The 20,667-nt window shown below is 41.1% G+C and overlaps 2 protein-coding genes across 5 annotated transcripts in view; one reads left to right on the top strand and one right to left on the bottom strand.

Moving 5' to 3' along the window:
- The window catches only part of LOC143285013 (uncharacterized), a 17,614-nt gene extending 11,456 nt beyond the window's left edge, over positions 1-6,158 (top strand). Inside the window, exons 7-8 of one of the 2 annotated variants that reach the window (XM_076592185.1) lie at positions 3,405-3,504; positions 5,227-6,158. In XM_076592185.1, the coding sequence (XP_076448300.1) occupies positions 3,405-3,504; positions 5,227-6,111 (985 nt within the window). In that variant the 3' untranslated portion in view covers positions 6,112-6,158. Of the gene's footprint in view, positions 1-3,401; positions 3,505-5,226 lie in introns of both variants that reach the window. The other variant, XM_076592184.1, reaches the window with a different exon arrangement.
- Positions 6,159-10,328: 4,170 nt separating this feature from the next.
- LOC143284486 (neuroglian-like) overlaps positions 10,329-20,667 on the bottom strand; it is a 45,725-nt gene continuing 35,386 nt past the window's right edge. For 2 of the 3 annotated variants that reach the window (XM_076591172.1, XM_076591173.1), the window contains exons 23-25: positions 19,690-19,878; positions 14,843-14,930; positions 10,329-14,133 (exon numbers count right to left, since the gene is read on the bottom strand). In XM_076591172.1, coding sequence (XP_076447287.1) covers positions 13,638-14,133; positions 14,843-14,930; positions 19,690-19,878 — 773 coding nt within the window. In that variant the 3' untranslated portion in view covers positions 10,329-13,637. The remainder of the gene's footprint in view (positions 14,134-14,842; positions 14,931-19,689; positions 19,879-20,667) is intronic. The other variant, XM_076591174.1, reaches the window with a different exon arrangement.

The following is a 20,667-nucleotide window of genomic DNA, read 5'->3' as shown; positions in this document are numbered from 1 at the left end:
TGTGTGTGTGTGTGTGTGTGTTAAGTAGCGTTGTATTTGTAATGGGTGTGGGCGGGGGATGTGCGTGTATGTGTTTGTAATCGTCGCTGCAAGTCACTGTCAGTTTGGCACTAAATTGTTCTGCAGTTTTCTACTGTGCCCGCACTGTTCTGTACTGTACTGTACACTGTACTGTATTATACTGCAGTTTTGTACTGTGATGAATTTCTGTACTGCACTGTATTCTATTGTGTTAAACTGTACTATACTGTATGATAGCTCTGAACTGTAAAGCATTGTATTGTACTGTAATTATGTACAGGATTACATAGTATTATACTATTGTTCTGTACAGCACTATACTGTACACTAGTTTTTTTGTTGTATTGCATTGTACTGTGCTTACATACTGTACAATACTGTATTGTAGTTTTTTTTGTATTGTACTCTTGTTCGGAAGTGTGCCGCACTTAATTGTACATTACTTAGCTCTGTACCATAATATACAGTACTGTACTGTATTGTGCTGTACTGTACTGTACTGTACCATTTTGTACTGTAACTTTGTACTGTATTACACTGTATTGTACTACTTCTGTACTGTACTGCATTGCACTGTAGTTCTGTACAGTATTGTACTGTACTTAGTACTGCATTGTACTGCATTATTTCTGTACTGTACTGCTCAGTACTGTATTCTAGCTCTGTGTTGTACTGCATTTTATTGCACTGTAGTTCTGTACTGTGTTGCACTGTTCTGTAATGTACTGTAATTATGTACTGTACTGCACTGAAGTATACCGATTCTGTATTGTACTGTACTTTTCTATAGTTCTGTACTGTACCGCACCATACTGTTCTCTAGTTCTATACTGCACTGTACTGTTCTGTAATTCTGTACTGCACTGTACTATAATGTACTGTAGTGTTCTGTAGTGAGTGCTCTGTAGTTCTGTACTGTACTGTACTGTACTGTACTGTACTGTACTGTACTATAATGTACTGTAGTGTTCTGTAGTGAGTGCTCTGTAGTTCTGTACTGTACTGTACTATAATGTACTGTAGTGTTCTGTAGTTCTGTACTGTACTGTACTGTACTGTACTATAATGTACTGTAGTGTTCTGTAGTTCTGCACTGTACTGTACTGTACTGTACTGTACTGCACTGCACTGCATTGCACTGCACTGTACCGTTATGTAGTTCTGTACTGTACTGTTCTGTAGCTCTGCACTGCACTGTTCTGTAGCTCTGTGCTGCACTGTACCGTTATGTAGTTCTGTACTGTACTGTTCTGTAGCTGTGCACTGCACTGTACTGTAGTTCTGTGCTGCACTGTACCGTTATGTAGTTCTGTACTGTACTGTTCTGTAGCTGTGCACTGCACTGTACTGTAGTTCTGTGCTGCACTGTACCGTTATGTAGTTCTGTACTGTACTGTTCTGTAGCTGTGCACTGCACTGTACTGTAGTTCTGTGCTGCACTGTACCGTTATGTAGTTCTGTACTGTACTGTTCTGTAGCTGTGCACTGCACTGTTCTGTAGTTCTGTGCTGCACTGTACCGTTATGTAGTTCTGTACTGTACTGTTCTGTAGCTGTGCACTGCACTGTTCTGTAGTTCTGTGCTGCACTGTACCGTTATGTAGTTCTGTACTGTACTGTTCTGTAGCTGTGCACTGCACTGTACTATAATTCTGTGCTGCACTGTACCGTTATGTAGTTCTGTACTGTACTGTTCTGTAGCTCTGCACTGCACTGTTCTGTAGTTCTGTATCTGCACTGTACTGTACTTTTCTATAGTTCTAGAATGTACTGCACTGTATCGTTGTGTGGTTCTGTACTGTACTGTTCAGCAGCACTGCGCTGTGCTGCACTGTACTTTTCTATAGTTCTGTACTGTACTGTACTGTACTGTAGTTCTGAACTGTACTGTACTGTACTGTTCTGTTATGTAGTTCTGTACTGTACTGTTATGTAGTTATATTCTGTACTGCACTGTTCAGCATTTCTGCACTGTAGTACACTGTATTGTTGTGTAGTTCTGCACTGTAGTACACTGTATTGTTGTGTAGTTCTGCACTGTACTGATCCATAGTTCTGTAGTTCTGTACTGTAGTGCACTGTTCTGTTATGTAGTTCTGTACTGTACTGTTATGTAGTTATATTCTGTACTGCACTGTTCAGCATTTCTGCACTGTAGTACACTGTATTGTTGTGTAGTTCTGCACTGTAGTACACTGTATTGTTGTGTAGTTCTGCACTGTAGTACACTGTATTGTTGTGTAGTTCTGCACTGTACTGATCCATAGTTCTGTAGTTCTGTACTGTAGTGCACTGTACTGTTCTAAAGTACTATACTGTATTGTACTGTAGTTCTGAACTGTACTGTACTGTACTGTTCTGTTATGTAGTTCTGTACTGTACTGTTATGTAGTTATATTCTGTACTGCACTGTTCAGCATTTCTGCACTGTAGTACACTGTATTGTTGTGTAGTTCTGCACTGTAGTACACTGTATTGTTGTGTAGTTCTGCACTGTACTGATCCATAGTTCTGTAGTTCTGTACTGTAGTGCACTGTACTGTTCTAAAGTTCTGTGCTGTATTGTACTGTAGTTCTGAACTGTACTGTACTGTACTGTTCTGTTATGTAGTTCTGTACTGTACTGTTATGTAGTTATATTCTGTACTGCACTGTTCAGCACTTCTGCACTGTAGTACACTGTATTGTTGTGTAGTTCTGCACTGTAGTACACTGTATTGTTGTGTAGTTCTGCACTGTAGTACACTGTATTGTTGTGTAGTTCTGCACTGTAGTACACTGTATTGTTGTGTAGTTCTGCACTGTACTGATCCATAGTTCTGTAGTTCTGTACTGTAGTGCACTGTACTGTTATGTAGTTCTGTACTGTAGTGCACTGTACTGTTATGTAGTTCTGTACTGTAGTGCACTGTACTGTTGTGTAGTTCTGCACTGTACTGATCCATAGTTCTGTACTGTACTGTACTGTAGTGCACTGTACTTTTCTGTAGTACTGTACTGTACTTCTGTAGTATACCCCACTGTACTATTATGTTGTACTTTACTGTACTGTACTGTTCTGTAGTACTGTAGTGTACTGTACTGTTCTGTAGTACTGTACTGTACTGTACTGTACTGTACTGTACTGCATTCTTATGTAGTTCTGTACTGTACTGCACTGTACTATTCTGTAGTACTGTACTGTACTGTACTGTACTATACTATGCTGTACTGTACTGTACTGTACTGTACTGTACTGTATTGCACTCTTCTGTAGTTATGTACTGTACTGCACTGCACTGTTCTGCAGTTCTGTAATGTACCATACTGTCCTTAATCTCTGTACTGCACTGCACTACACTATACTGCTCTGTTGTCCTGTGCCACACTGCTCCGTCCCAGCAGAGAGGAGTTGAACTCCAGCACGCGGGCAGCAGGACAGATGGGTGAGCCGGCTGGGGACCGCTACAAAAACAGACCTCTGCCTCAAGTGTCCAACAAGAAGGTGACACCTAATAAAAACAGAACCTTCTTTGAGCCACAATACACATTTCATTTCTCATATTTCAATCCGTCCTGACCTGATATGACGTTTACTTTTTTTTTCCTACAACGAGAGATGGGCTTGAGGATCTTCATATGAAATGATGTTTGCTTTTCTTGTAGATAAGTTACACAGTGTTTTGATTTATCGTGGGTTGCCTGCCAGTCAGAACGTACAGATAGAATGGATTTTTCCCAGACAGAGAAAGAGAGGCGAGAAGGACGGAGAAACAGACAGAGACAGACAGAGAGACAGAGACAGAGAGCGAGATGGACAAGGGTTGAGTTGGGGGGGCCCGGGGGAGACCGACAGGCTCTAACTCAGATGTTTAATCAATATTCCCTCAGAAAGACTGGTATGCACAAGGTCAGAAAGTCGTTTAAAAATTGTATTTAAAATAAAGATTATTTATGTTTCAAAAGCACCTGGGCTTTTTAAATGCTTTATGCAGATGAAGAGTGGGATAGACGGACAGAAACAGACAGACAGACAGACAGAGAAAAAAAAGGGGGAGAGAGAGAGAGAGAAAATTATGTGCCTGAAATGTGAACCTGACACTCCGACACTGATCATGATAATGAACTTGTCATCACAGCATTGACTGTGACAATGAACCTGGCATTACAACAATGATATTGCTAAAGAAAAATTACTTATTAATGTGTATTTGCGTGTTTGCGCGAACGTTTGTTGTGTGTGTGTGTGTGTGTGTGTGTGTGTGTGTGTGTGTGTGTGTTCGTTCTGTTCTTTAGATATCACTCTTTTTGCTTGTATGGTATGGGTAAAAGAAGTATATACGTAACGTTTCAAAGCCCCCCGGGGACACAAGAAATAAACCTTTTGCCTTGCCTTGCCTTTCCAATGAACCTGGCACCACAACACTGAATCCGACCTTCAACCTGGCACCACAACACTGAAACTGACCTTCAACCTGGCACTGTCACGCTGACAATGACAATGAACCTGGTGCTACAACAACTGACAAATGACAATGAACCTGGCACTACCACGCTGACAGTGACAATGAACCTGGCACTACCACGCTGACAGTGACAATGAACCTGGCACCACAACACTGAATCCGACCTTCAACCTGGCACTGCCACGCTGACAATGACAATGAACCTGGCACAACCACGCTGACAATGACAATGAACCTGGCACAACCACGCTGACAATGACAATGAACCTGGCACAACCACGCTGACAATGACAATGAACCTGGCACTACTACGCTGACAGTGACAATGAACCTGGCACTACCACGCTGACAGTGACAATGAACCTGGCACAACCACGCTGACAATGACAATGAACCTGGCACAACCACGCTGACAATGACAATGAACCTGGCACAACCACGCTGACAATGACAATGAACCTGTTGCTACAACAACTGACAAATGACAATGAACCTGTTGCTACAACAACTGACAAATGACAATGAACCTGTTGCTACAACAACTGACAAATGACAATGAACCTGGCGCCATAACAACTGACAAATGACAATGAACCTGGCGCCATAACAACTGACAAATGACAATGAACCTGTTGCTACAACAACTGACAAATGACAATGAACCTGTTGCTACAACAACTGACAAATGACAATGAACCTGGCGCCATAACAACTGACAAACAAAACTGAACCTGACACTGCAGCAACCGTCTTGTTGCCAGACATTCACGAAGAACGGGAGGACTCCAGAAGCTGCTGCAGCTTCCGTCACCGCCACAGGGACGTCCCACGGGAGGCAGTCCGCGGGAGACACGAGGACCACGTCCACAGCTGAGCGATACACCCTCCCTGGCTTCATGACCGCCTCCGCCAAACCCAGCCTCCAGCCCTGCGCCTCTGCTGACGGCAGTGAGAGTGTGTACGCCTCCCTGGATGAGAGCGCCATGATCCCTGCCCACCAGCCGCTGCCTCTCACCAGCACCACCAGAAACGTGCGGTCACCGAGCAGCCCCGGTGAGAACCTCCATCATCCAAGCTCCCAGGGTCACGACACGTCCTCCGTGACAACCACCAAGGATGACCTGGCTGCTGGTGGTGGTGGTGGTGGTGGGGGAGTGCTGTCTACACAGGCACACAGGCAGGGTTCCGGGAGGTACTATTACGTTAACCCTACCTCTGAGGCGGCAACTTCCCAGAATGGTGGGCTCAGAAACAACATTCCAGCCAGCGGTGCTGCTAACAGGGTCAGCTACATCAACCTCTCTCCTCCAGCCGACAGCGTCCACGTGTACGAGCAGCCTCGACCGCAGCAAGACCACCACGAGTACTCTGCACTGACCAACGGTGGAGCTCAAACAGAGGGGGGCTTCACCCAAAGCACACAGGATCCGAACTACCTCCACCCCTGTGGAACGCCCAGAACGGCTCGTTCCTCCAAAAAGAACGGTGGCGGTGCTGGGAGCCAGGGTAACATGCAGGGGACGGGTATCGCTCCCCAACAGTCCACCTCCAGCCCCGGGGTGCGGGGAGGTGCTGTGTCCCCTGGGGACGTGGATCAGGATGGTTACCTGGTGCCCGTAACGTCACCTAGACATGGTCCATGCTGAGGAGGTGGTGGGAACTGTTGGAGAATTTTTTTCTGGCTGAACTTATATTGATTTGTGGGTGGGGCGTGGGGAGGGAGAGGGGAGGGGGGGTTTGCAGCTGCCACTGCAGGCTTCATTTGTTTTAAATGGATATGCAGCTATTCGTATACTCTCTCTCTCTCTCTCTCTCTCTCTCTCTCACACACACACACACACACACACACACACACACACACACACACACACATACACACACACACACACACACACACATACACACACACACACACACACACACACACACACACACAACACACACACACACACACACACACACACACACACAGCTTCCACATTTTATTTCTTTTACATGCCGCTGCGCTACTTCTCAACAACAAAAAAATGTAGTCTGGTACATTCATACTTAGATTGTAAACACAGAGGAAGGCTGTCAGTTCTGTTCACCGATTCGCCAAGCAGGAGAGCGAGAGGAGTGGTGGCCTCGTAAACAAAGCGTCCAACTCTGCAGCAAGGGTTCCGGGTTCGATTCTACCCGTGGACCGGAGTGTTTTCACCTCTCTTCTTCCCACCACCTTCCCCTCCAGCAGGCCGTAGGGAAATGATACACCAAGGTCCTGTGTACAGCTTGCGCTAACCGCACGTAAAAGAAAAACCGCCCTGACAAGAGAGTTGTCCCTGGTATTGTGTGTGTGTGTGTGTGTGTGTGTGTGTGTGTGTGAATAACCAGCTGTTCCACTATGACAGCGAAACAAACGGACTTACACACAGCAGGGTAAAGGGGTGGATAAGGGGCTGGGGGGCGGGGGGGGGGGGGGGGTTGAAGGGGGTGGCGTTGCAATCTGTCGAGGCGTTCCTCTTGGGTAAACAGTCCGAATTTCTCACAAGAGAAATCTGCTGTGACGAGAAAGTAACACCACGCCAACTACACTGCACCAAACCACACACCACACCACACCACACTGCACCACAACACATCACACACTACCACACCACACCACACCACAACACAACACAACACACCACCACACCAACGACACTACCCCACAACACACCACTCCACACCACACCACCACACCACAACACACACTACCACACTAACACTACCCCACAACACACCACTCCACAGCACACCACACCACCACAACACACTATCACCACATCACACAACACACCATTCCATTTCTTTAAATTCCCACATGCTTCATCAGCCAGTCGATTGCTACAAAGCTCGTGGGTTTCTTGTATGCTGTGCCAGTCAGAAGCCAAACCTTGCTCTGGCGAATTCCAGAATAATATTATAGTTTTGGAAAGGAATGGTAAACGAAGAACACCAGAGATTTTCCCATTGACATTTTCAGAAACTGGATAACGAGTGTCTTTTGTTTTGTTTTGGTTTCTAATTCTTCTTCGGGAGCACTGCAGAACGCCAAGAAGGACTGTGTAAAATACGCCTGCGCTTTTTGGGAATTACGGAATAATTATCAGTTAGGTTGCGGTTACTTGTGTCTGATTTATGCAGAAGTATTAGGAAGCTACACAGTTGAAAGTATGTTTGTTTTTTTTACGCTTGCTAACAGTTTGTCAAAACTTTTAGTCCTCTGTTATATTTTCATGTCGTGTGGTGAAATGATTTTCAGCAGGAAATCAATTAACTCTGTATATTGTTTTAATCTTTCGCTTTATTGACCTCTACTCAAGCCACATTTTAATTTTGTATATTTTTATAAAATTATAGTCTGTTACATTATATTGTTTTGTTTTATGTATATGAATGCAAATGCTTTGTAATCATTTTTGGTTTATTGTAAAACTCACTTCATGTTCGAAATATTTCAAACATCATTTGGGACTAATGCTGGTAGTCCCTGACCAAGTCATGTTCATTGTGAGACAGGGCTGTCTGTTCCTCAAAGAAAGGCTGGCACGTGCAACAGGGAGAGACAAAGTTTAGGGTAGTGTGACTCACTAAACCACCATAGACTACTGTCTAGTGCACGCTGGAGATCAAAACAGGAAAGTTGTGTTGTCCTCTTACTCGTAAACCCGAGAGGAAAGATAGAAAGACAGGAAAAAAGGGGGAAAGAAACAAAAAGGATGAAAGGATATATATATATATATATATATATATATATATATATATATATATATATATATATATATATATATATATATTGATGTAGATATATGTATATATATATATATATATATATATACGAAAAAGAAAGAAGGAAAGTAAAAAGAAAATGAGAAAGAAGGAAAAGAAAAGACAAGCATGGACGGGGAAAAGGAACGAAATGAAAAGAAATAGATTATTAATTTTTATCCCAGCCAACAGGAAATGCCTGAATTGCAGCGGAATTAGTCTTATGTATTAGCCAATTAAATCTAAGATACAGCGAGAAAAGAAAAAAAACACAAAAAAAAAACAGAACGACCGTCGGACCGTCAAGGTTATTCAGCAGCTGCCTCAAAACACGAGGCAGGCGTGCGTCGTACGTGCGTGTGTGTGTGTGTGATTATGTACTAGTGTGAGGGAAATGGCAAGAGGGAGAGAGGCGGACAGACGGACAGACACACATAGACAGAGACATGAGTGCACGTGTTCTCGGATATGTATGCATCAGTGTAGGTTTGCTTTTGAATACTCCGCTCTTTCTCTCTCTCTCTCTCCCCGTTTATCTGTTTCTCCCTCCGTTCACTCATTCCCTCCCCATCTGTTCATATTGAAGCTTTCTCAAACGATTTTAATGCTTAAAAACGAATCAGAATACCTTGTTGCTGATTACATCGATAAGTATACCCATCTCTGGTCTGGAGGAATGTACATAAAACCGGTATCTTCTTGGTGCTCATAGTTCGACTGTTTTGCTCGCGTTTTAAAATATTTACACGGAAGGCGACAATGTGTTCATTAATGGTTGTGCTGTTGATGTGAGGAATGTGATGATATGTTCATTCTGTACAATTTTGATGGTGTTGTTCGTGGTAACCAGCGACGAGTGGTTAATAAATCGTAATGGAAAGAACAGTCGGTGTCTCGTGTTTACTGACCTGTGATTAGTTAGTTGTATTGTTCAATTATGTTCAGACAGGCTGCTGGCAGACAAATACATTAATGCTAATGCTTTTCGTTCCAGCCTTCCCCTTCAATTAAGAGAACAAAAACTAGCGACAAGAAAGCGCGTGCAGAATGGTAGGGGTGGGTGGAGAACGAGAAGATTCCAATCAAAACAAAATTTTTTTTTTTTAATTTAAAAAAAAGAAACACACGTGAATTTCTCTTCTTGAGATAATAAAGTATTCTGTATGTATTCTGTACTGTGTCAGCGCCTGCAGCCCATGGGAAACTACCGCTGTTAGGTCACCAGGAGGCTCCGCAGCTGAGTCACTTTGATAATGATCATGCGCTTGACACCACCTCCTTTGTACTAACCCCCTGGTGATGACAATAATCGCTTTATGTAGCCAAACTTCAGTGAGCGACCCAAAGATCACCCCAACATGAATCTGCCGACACCAAAGACCTTGACAGTAATTCTCATGAAAGCGAAGGGCGTTGACACTGAGGTTGCCGTGTGAACGCTGCATGAAAGGCCACAGAATCCGAAACATTATTTTCTATATGAATGATGAATCAAAATGATTATGATGATGATGATGGTGACAGTAGTGCTATGAACGCTGTACTCTAAAGTGTCAAACAGATCACAGTAGTTTGCAGGGTGGGTCATGACATTTCATCAACCCTCCCGAAGACACATCCGTAACATGTGATCCTCAACCGTGTGGTCCTTATCTTCCAATAGGAATACACAGTATACACACAATCCTGGGTATGAGCTGGCCAAAGGATGAAAAAAGCAAACAAACAAAACCACCAAATTAAAAATCCCACCTGTGCTGCTGTTTAACCTGTGTCCCCCCCCCCCCCTGCCATCTGTTCATTACCTTTAGCACTTTGTCACAGCGGCTGGTACAAAAAAATGTGTATTCCGTAAATATGTAATTTTGAAAACTCACCATATTACATGAACAAGTAATTTTGAAAACTCACCATATTACATAAACATGCAGTTTCACTGTATTACATAAACATATAAGTTTGAAAACTCACTATATTACACGGACATGTAATTCTAAAACTTGTCACCTCTATGAAAACACATAGATGTGCACATACACACAGCTCTTCCATTCATAAAGATGAGGCAATAATATAAAAAGGATATATGTTTATTATCAAAATATGTACATATCATGGTTACAAATGGAATGTTTCACTCACAATGGGTTTCTCTTCCTCCAAGTTCCAATCATCTGACAGACATTCATCAATCAGTCTGATATGTCTTGCAATCAAAAATGTCATCAGCATTTCCTCAGTCAGTCTATGTCTTGTGATAAAAATGTCAAAAACATTCCCTCAGTCAAACTGATATGTATTGTAATCAATATGTCAGTGTGATATGTTTTATCTGTACACATCTGTACATTTCCATTTTATCCTCACCACCTCCACAAATGTAAATAAAAGAGTACACCATTCATGCTCAGCTAACAAACATTTTATCGTGAAAGTGCAACTCATCATAGAAAGAGCCAAAGAAAAGAGTTGGGTAATATAATAAGAGCAACAGAGGGGTGGGGGGGGGGGGAGTCGAAAATCGGAAAATTATTAGTTTGTCAGTCAACTGCTTTCGTTTGGAGGTCAAAATCATGCAAGGTACACAGCACCAAATACAACACATTTTTCAGCTAAGACCACACAGCCGTGTTACATCTGCAATTTTTTTTTTTTTTTTTAATAAAAAAACTCATGTATCTTTTTACTAGATTCCAATCGTTTAGTTTCAGTTTCCCCAGGATGTGTCCTGGCATTCAGACAAATCCATATAATTATGCTACACCACATCTGATCGGCAGGTGCCTGACCAGAGCATAACCTAATATGCTTGTCAGGCCATGCATATGGTCAAGCCATATAATGATATATATATATATATATATATAGATATATTTATATATTTGTGTACCTACCCACCTGAGTGGATTTCTTCTATATAATTTTGCCAGAGGACAACATTTATGTTGCCACGGTTCTCTTTCTGCTGCACATGAAATCTTACTTTATCGTCTCATTCAAATGAGTAAACACTCTGATTTTCCAGTCAAACTTAGAAGAGTGAGACCAGGATTCGAATCAGAACCTCAAAGACACTGATAAGGCAGATAAGCTTATTTACCACTCGGCATTTTGACAATACTTGCATTACAATAAGGGCCATTTTCTTTCATAATTTCTGGCATCTGTTCACTGATAACAAACACATATACCAAAGGGGTCGGGGTGGTGCAATGGAAATTGAGTTACAAGCTATCCTGAACAACAGCCCCACCACTGCAGGTCTTCACGATTGTACTCAATGTTTTTTTGTTTTGTTTTTCAGTCTAATGTAAGGAAAGGTTATTCACCAACCATCCAGTTTCCTTCAAATTTTCCCAGTCTCTGTACACCTGTGTCAGAGAAGCTGTTCAATGACCACAACAACAGATAATAGATGCAAGTAGCTCAAAGTCCATTATGCCAAAAAATGTGTGCTATCTTTGAAGTCTACACTGCTTGATTAAAAGATTACTGGAAACTTATCTTTGAAAATAATGCATTTGATATAACTGGACACATAAAAAGTACATGGATAAATTTTTTGACAATTTTTCCTTCATGCTACTGATGCACAGCTGCACATAGACATGTCATATTTTCTTTTTATCACCTGTGTTTTAGATATCAAACAAAATAAAAATACATACCACATTTGAGACTCAGAAGGGCAGCACTGAGAGAAAAGATAATAGCAGTAAGGGGAAATAACACAAGCTGACAACAAAAATTTATGATCAGTAATGTACACATACAGCAATTATCTAAAATTCTATTTCTGACCTGATATTCAACAAAAGTATGTACAACATAAACCTTCCTGATGAAACAATCTAGCAAACATGACTGGCAGTGAAGTCTAATTACAAAATACAAGCTGATGGGGTCTTCCTTTATTTGCCAATCTGCATATATATAATATGTATATTTAAGGGACTTGGGCTTCAGTGTATATACAAGAATCCTAATCATGTATGTGGTGAACGTGAATAATATACAATTCAGCCACTGACCTACAGTTGCGACAAACGTTCTCATCCAACAATCAAAGAAAAATTACATTCAACCGTTCACTCACTTGCAACATGCAGATACACACTTCTGCAAAGACACATGCATACAAGTTTTGCAACTTTGCATCAACTGTAAGATATTTGTTTACTATAAAGAAGAAGAAGATATATTTGTATAGCTGCTTGTAATCTGTTGATTTCATGTTCATTTTCACTATCCATACTCACAAAACCAGTCAGTTTATGTGGGTATACACTGACTTGCTGAAATCAGACTCATACTGTTTTTTTTTTTTTTTTTTGGTGGGTGTTTTTTTTTTCTTGTCTTTAGTATTTTCTTCTCCACATTTTGATTTGCAGGACCAAAAAAAGTGATGATGTCCATCATAAACTTCAGTTATATTTCATCATTTTATTTCCCAGAGCAAATTAGAACATTTATCCCTCTGCTTTTTTAAGAACTACGTCTTTCGGGTCTTTCCCCCCCACTGTCAATGCATCTTTTTCTATGATTTCTAACCCATTCATGTCATCCGCCTTTCCTTGAGAGAAAAACAGCACTTCTTTTTCTTTCACTAACAAACTAATGACTCCTTCACATTTTGTGCACAATATTACCACATCTGTACACAGCATGTTTCAAGCTGTCAGACAGACCCTTACCCATGTTCTGATGATGCTTTAAAGGCATCAGATTACAGCACATGAATTTTTTTTAAAAACCAGAAAATACAAATATATGCCCTTTTAAAAACACATCTACCTAAAGGCACAAAGAAATGGATACAATTTCTTCACAATCTCAACAATAACAGGAAGTGTAGGAAATGGAATTGTTCAATCATATCAATCACACTTGTCTCTCAAACTGCGCAATAATGTGATAAACACAAAAGCATAACATGAGGCTATAATTCAATGGAAAATCTTCACAATAACTTTTAAAGCACTACAGCTATAATTTTGATGGATCAGACAAAAACATCGTCAAAATACCTAACAAGACATCTGAAGTTCATACCAAAACTAAACCAAAATAAAATCGACAGCATTATAAAATTCTCCATTCGTTACAATCAACAGCAATAAGTACTGGATAAAGTCGCTATAATTTTCCTTAATAATGAATAAACAATAAGGCGAGGATAATTTTCCTTGAAACTGGACGCACTGATGAATTTTCTGCATCAGAGCTAGTGTATAACATTCGCAAGTCAAGGAAACAGAAACCCTTTTTCTTCTGAGGCATAAACATGCCCATCATACGAGGGAAGAGAAGCACACAACAGCCACTGCATGGAGCTTGCTGACAAGCTGCAATCCTATCCATGGCGTGACGGCGTGGGGGTGGTTCACACAAAGGTGGACGATGCCCCTCCTCCTCCCTGGGAGTGGCTGCGGTCACGGCTGTCCACAGGGACACCCTGGCGGTCAAAGCGGCTGGGTTCACGGTAGTCACGGTTGTCCACTTCAGGGTCGTAGCTTGCAGACGGCTTGCGTTCATACTCTTCATACGGGTCATCGCGGGTGTCCGGGTAGCGGTCTCTGACGTCGTCGTAGTTAGGAGGGTTGTAGCGGTCGTCATCGTATCGACTGCGGTCATAGTCATCATAACTGTCGCGCCTGCCCTTGTCATAACGACGGTCATCGTCGTCACGTCGGTCGTTGTAGTCGTCATAGTCCCTGCGGTCATAGTCACCCTTCTCATAGTTCCGGTCATCATAATCTCGACGGTCGTCATAGTCACGTCTGTCGTCATAGTCCCTGCGGTCATCTCTGCCACCCCCGTAATAGTCATCTCTGTCTCTATCATAATAGTCGTCTCTGGCTCTGTCATCAGGGTAGTACCTGCACATTGATAGACATAGCCACTAAATTAGAACCATTTGAACTGTACCACATTACAGCATCTCACACTTATCATTCATTGTCAGTAACCAAAAACATATTACAGCTTCAAAAAACCTAACAGCCTCAAACCCACTACCTCTCGTTCATCAGTCTGAGCCACTGAGTGCCTGAGCACTGCTGGAAAGCCTGGTAACTTGTAAGCTTATTTTACACTTGACTGGAATGGCACCTGATCCCTAACAATCTCACATTCATTTCAATGATATCAAAATCAATATATTAATGGTAGTAATAATGATAATGATAATAATACTGACAGTGATAATGAGAAGAAGAAGAACAAAAATTATAGTGAATGGCATTTGTATAGTGCATTTCCATAAGTAAAGTTAGACTCTGTGTGCTGGTAACTGCCCATTCACACGCAGCAATGCCCCAGAATGACTAACCACACTCAATTATTCACATATGCACCTATGAGCAGAAAATAACTCAAACATCAGTGGAGAAAAAAGAAAAAAAAAAAAAAACAATAATGCCTCTGAATTAAACCTTGCATAAACTGGGAAAACTGCATATTGTCACAAATTTACATTAATCAAAAATCAAAATGTGCAGCTGCAAACAACTGAATTTATCCAAACAAATGAAATGAACTTAAACAAAATGAAAAAAAAAAAAAAGAATTTCTTCCAAAGAAGCATACCCCCTATCCCTGTCATCATAGTAGTCATTGCTGTAGCCACGAGGTTCAGGCCCAAAGTCGGACGATCGCTGTGGAATTCGAGAGGTGTCTGAAACGTAGACAAAACAAACAATTTGGAATGAAATCTTTCCATGGAAGTCTGTCACTGTAGTCTACATAACAGCTAGCTGGCTGCAGGCCTGTTTCTTGATCCAGCATTTCACTTCAACAGGAGTGAAGGTAGTCTCTGGTCTTGTCAATGTCAAGCAGACATGTTTGAATCTGACAACTAGTAACTTGGGCACCAAAGACATGTACGATGATCTGTAAATCATCGACGCTGGACTAACAATTTTTAATCATCTAACCCACAGTAGCCCCCTTTGCTCTGAAAACTCTCAATGGAAAGATACCAGCAAAGCCACCAAACCACCTTCCCTTCATACTACAGTCCATAGAACATTCTTGTGGTGGACACAGGATGGTGAGAGTGACCTCTCTCTGTCGAACGCTGGCACATTCCAGGCCTTGTTAGGTCTGTAGCTGTACACCTCTTCCCTGTCTTCTCACCCCACCAGTGTGAGAAAACATTCAAAACCCCCCACATCCCAAAAACCTTCTGCATGATCAGTTGTCACAGCAGCGGGGAAGGATGGAAGTGAAGATGGGTCCACACCATGAGGACGGAAGCAAACACTGAACAACCTACACAGCCTAGCAAAGAACAACAAACTGGCTGAAGAAGGCAGATGGGATGTTCAACACATGGACCCTGGCCAATGCTACCAAGAGGCCAATAAGGACCAGATCATGGCTTTAGAAAGGAACAAAAAAAAATGTAGGTTTGGTTATTCATAAGAAGAGTCATGATCACCTATTAGTGTGCACCCTACCCTGTTAATCCTAACCCATCACTGTGCCCCCAACCCTGTCAAACCTAGCTGGCCCATTCCTGTGCATCCACCAGTGTCAAACTGAATTCAATACGACCAAAAAAACATGAAAGATATCACTGTACGATGACAAAATGATCAAACACAATAGTTAAAAAAAAAAAAAGAAATAACAATGTACTGAAAGAAACAAATATTCAGCATTATTCTTGGTTATTTCTCCCGTGTCATTAATTCCCTGTGCACGGCTGCCCTTGGCTACACCTGTGCAGACAGGTGTTGGGTAGAAAACAGCTAATGCAGGCCAGCTCAACTGTCACACTAGTGTAAGATTGTTTCAACTCAGAATGTAAATACCAGCTTCTTCCTCAGTCATCACAATCAAAACACATTTCTGTCAACATGTGTAACACAAGATTCTACCTTGCCATTCTCCTGCTGCAGAGAACAACCCAAACATGTGTTCTGCCTTTTCCCCTCAAGAAATACACAACAAAATCAAGTCAACTGTTTCTTTTGCTACAATGCTAGTTTTACCAAACCCTGCATATTATTTCCCTGCTGCTCATCATTCTTTCATGTGTGTCTGTACTGTGTGTTTATGCATATGCATAAGATATATTTATGTAGTTTGTGATACTTGTATACAGGTGTGTGTATGTGTGTGTGTGCGCGCGCATGTGTGTGTGTGCGCATGTCTGTGTGTGTGTGTGTGTGTGCATGTGTGTGTGTGCACCAATGCATGCAACAAAACTCTTCTGGTACCACCAATCAAATTTACCATGATAAGTCGAATCCCAGCACTATTTCAAGAACATTTTAAAATAGCATTCTTCTTGTCTTTCAATCGCCATCATCATCATTCAAGTAGAAGAATATACCACCTTTTCTGATCACACAGGGAACAGCTACACAAACTGTGAAGAGATACTGCACACTACCACTTGTTCCATACACAAATCCTTCCACATCCACAACATGCACAGAAAAGTTATCGCATGTGACAACATTAAAAAAATCGTAACTTCAAATAAACAATATCCAAAGCCACAAAATATCAGCACATTCAGGAAACATGCACCATCCAATAAAAATCAAGTTACTCTATTTTACAAAATGGAAATTGCACACCAGCCAGAAATACCAAGTACTCTATTTTGCAAAAAGGAAATGCTAAAAACAAGCCACTCAGATAAAAAGTGGAACAATAGAGTACAGATGAGGTTAAGAACTTCATTGTCAGAAGCTGATGATAGTTAACTGCATGCAGCCTGAATGTATGCTCAAATACATGATGCACTATAACGAATGTATAGTAACTGAAGAATACATCTGAGTATTTTGATACAAGAGCATAATAATCAGACCAAACTATAAACACTCTACCACTTGGATAAAAATTCTACAGAAAAAAAGACCAGGCCAAGCTCATTCAAAATGATATCTCTATATTATTCTTGATAAATGGGAAAATCAAATCGAGTGATCATTCATCAACACTTCCACCATCCATGAAACCCATTCTGACAAACTGCAACACTGTCTGAATCACTGAACATCAGAACAGGCAACATAACGATTCTCACTAACTCTGACCCTCTTCAAACCATTCATTTTCAAGTCCACACTGACTATGCAGATACGGCAGTCTGTCAAAAATGCTCCTGGTTTTTTCCATCATGCATGTTTTGCCATGCTATCTTCAACCTGCAATGCTAAGAAAATGAACTACAAACTGGAAAGTACTTAAACACAAAATCATTAATCAATGATGATCCATACAGACTTCTGAAAACTTGATTTCTGAAATGTTCAAATTGCACCCCTGGATCTATAGACCTTACTTTTCACAAACTGGTTCTGTGGCCATCTTCAAACCATGATCCATGTTTACAGCAGGAAAGTAGCCCTCATCCTGTTACACTGATGTCAGAAACCAAATGAGTGATAAATATGAAACCACCAGATCCAGACAGATAGCCACCGAGAAACTTTTGCAAGACCTGGGGATGCCTTCTGTCCTTAACCCTTGAAGCCATGAGCCATCTATACAAATGAACCTGACTGAGCTACAGTTTCATGCAACACTCATTCCTGACTGGAGGTGTGTTGCTGTTTCTACCCCAACGTAATCTGTTCAGCCACAGCTTACAAGAAAACCATCCTATTCCCCTTTTCTAACTGGAAAAAATATCTGAAGCTCCATCATGTTCCTTTTAATGGGAAAAAAAGTATAAGAAAACCAAAACTAATGAAAAAATTCTAATAAACAAACCAACCCAGTTCCCACTGACTTGATAAATCAAAGTGATAAAAATCAGGGTTTAAATGGAGGTGGCCCCGAGTCCTTGGGTAAGAATCATACAAGGTAAAACTCAATGGTATTATGTGGGTAACAAACATGGGGAAAAGGTTTTCAAATAGTGGTAAGGAAGACCAAGATATTCACTGGTTGTTAGGAAGATGAACTCATACTGCTCGAAAAATAATGTGAACTAGAAATTTAGTGCTCTGAAACTAATTAATTTTTGTATACACCTTGCATTCATTTATCTATCTATATGTCTGCTACTCAGCTAAAATATACAAAAACAAAAATCCAGTCCATACAACTAGAAAGATGGGGACACAAGAAATAAATATCCAAACAGTGTGATATTGCCAAACTGTTGATGACTGTTAACTTTGTCTTATAATGATTCTGTTAACAGCTGCCAATACAACAATGACCAGCAGATGACACGCAGCGACTTGTAAGTATATATAGCGCATTTAGAATAATGAATGATGACCAGCCGCCAGTGCTCTTTTCACATTCTTTATGAAATAAAGCAGATCAAATAAATACTGATATTGGTTAACATAAAATCCACACTCACTGGCATTTAACAGGCAGTGAATGCAGTTCACACTCAGGCATAATATGTAATATCAAAGTAAATAAAATTCCCTGTTATAAACCTGATCCACAACACATATTAATAGCATTATCAGTAATGATAGAAATTTTAGCACACTGACACACACAGGTGAACCACAAGAGTAATATCTGACTGGCAGGACAGTATATGATCCAAAATGTTTGAACCTGATGAGAAATGTGAAAAGATTATTTTACTGACATGTGTTAGAAATTCAATGCCTTCCTGGATTTTTATCAGTCTACAAATTTTGTAAAACACCATGTCATTTCTTTTTACACAGAAACAAAATCTTCCAGCGCAAGATGTTTGGCTAAACTGCAAAAGTTACAGTTCCGAATGGTTAAAAAAACAATGGTCCCACCATTACTACCTGTGGTTCACCCAGCATGTCTGATTCACCTCTCGACTGCCTCTTCCCTTAAATCTACTCAGCTCCAGGAGCCTTCTGTGATGCCTATTTCTGTTAGATCAACTGAGGTAGTTCATTAAACGTTTGTGCCCATTTTAGAATGGGGAGAACGACTGACTGATGTTGACAGGCACAGGAAAGGTTTATAAAAGTGATTTTCTTCCCTTTTCAAACTCAAAGAGTCGCGCATTTCTCACGAAATTGTTTTTTCTCCACAGCATTGAAACTGGTCTTCAAAATGGCAACGGTAATGACGGTCTCTCTGAGTTTGTTTCCGAGATAATTATCATAAACATTTTAAACTTCAATAAATACTAACCGATCTCAAAGTGAGTCCTTTTGTTTTAATTTCCACATGAAAGTAGAACTTGTTATGCATCAGTCGGTGTAATTTCATGCATAAATTCCCTAAAAATACAGAGAATCTGCAGAAGTTTCAGTATACACAGAACTAACACAGCTTCGCTTTTCCCCCTCTCAGCAAACAGAATACAGCTGACTTTAAAAAAAAAAAAAAACGAACAGGCAGTCAAGGGGTTGTAGTACAACACTAAACAATAAAAAGGGTGCCAACAGGACAGAGGAGGCAGTGAGAGGAGAGAGCAGAGGAAGCAGGGACAGGTGGGTGGACGACGAGCTTACTATCGGCATTAGTACCCGAGTAAGAGGCAACATCCCCTCCGTAGAAGGAATTGGACGGAGAGTGCTGTCTGAAGCGGAAGCCCCTCTTGAAGACGACGATGAAGAAGATGATGAGGCCGATGAGCAGCACTAGGGCCAGCATCATGCCCAAGAACCAGCCCCAGTTACCCACCAGGGCTGAGGCCACCGCTGAAATGTACCAGAACATAATGTGGGTTATATGAACACAGACACACAATGTAACAGAACATAATGTGAGTTATATGAACACACAGACACACAATGTAACAGAACATAACGTGAGTTATATGAACACACAGACACACAATGTAACAGAACATAATGTGGGTTATATGAACACACAGACAAAATGTAACGGAACATAACGTGGGTTATATGAACACACAGACACACAATGTAACGGAACATAACGTGGGTTATATGAACACACAGACACACAATGTAATGGAACATAACGTGGGTTATATGAACACACAGACACACAATGTAACGGAACATAACGTGGGTTATATGAACACACAGACACACAATGTAATGGAACATAACGTGGGTTATATAAACACACAGACACACAATGTAACAGAACATAACGTGGGAACATAACATGGGTTATATGAACACACACACACAATGTAACGAAACATAACATGGGTAATATGAACACACAGACACACAATGTACCAGAACATAATGTGGGTTATATGAACACACACACACAATGTAACGGAACATAACCTGGGAACATAATGTGGGTTATACGAACACACACACACAATGTAACGGAACATAACGTGGGTTATATGAACACAGACACAAGACACACACAGGTGCTCACCCCCTCTCTCAATGAATTGCTGGATCCCTGATACACGGTTTCAAAAGGCAATGGCACAAAATAGTTCCACATCGTTAAGAATGTTGGTTATATATATGTACAGAGAGATTCTTCTGTGGTAA

The sequence above is a fragment of the Babylonia areolata genome, chromosome 8 (assembly GCF_041734735.1).
Source record: "Babylonia areolata isolate BAREFJ2019XMU chromosome 8, ASM4173473v1, whole genome shotgun sequence".
In the NCBI taxonomy this organism is placed as follows: domain Eukaryota; kingdom Metazoa; phylum Mollusca; class Gastropoda; order Neogastropoda; family Buccinidae; genus Babylonia; species Babylonia areolata.
This window is presented reverse-complemented; position numbering and strand designations above follow the sequence as displayed.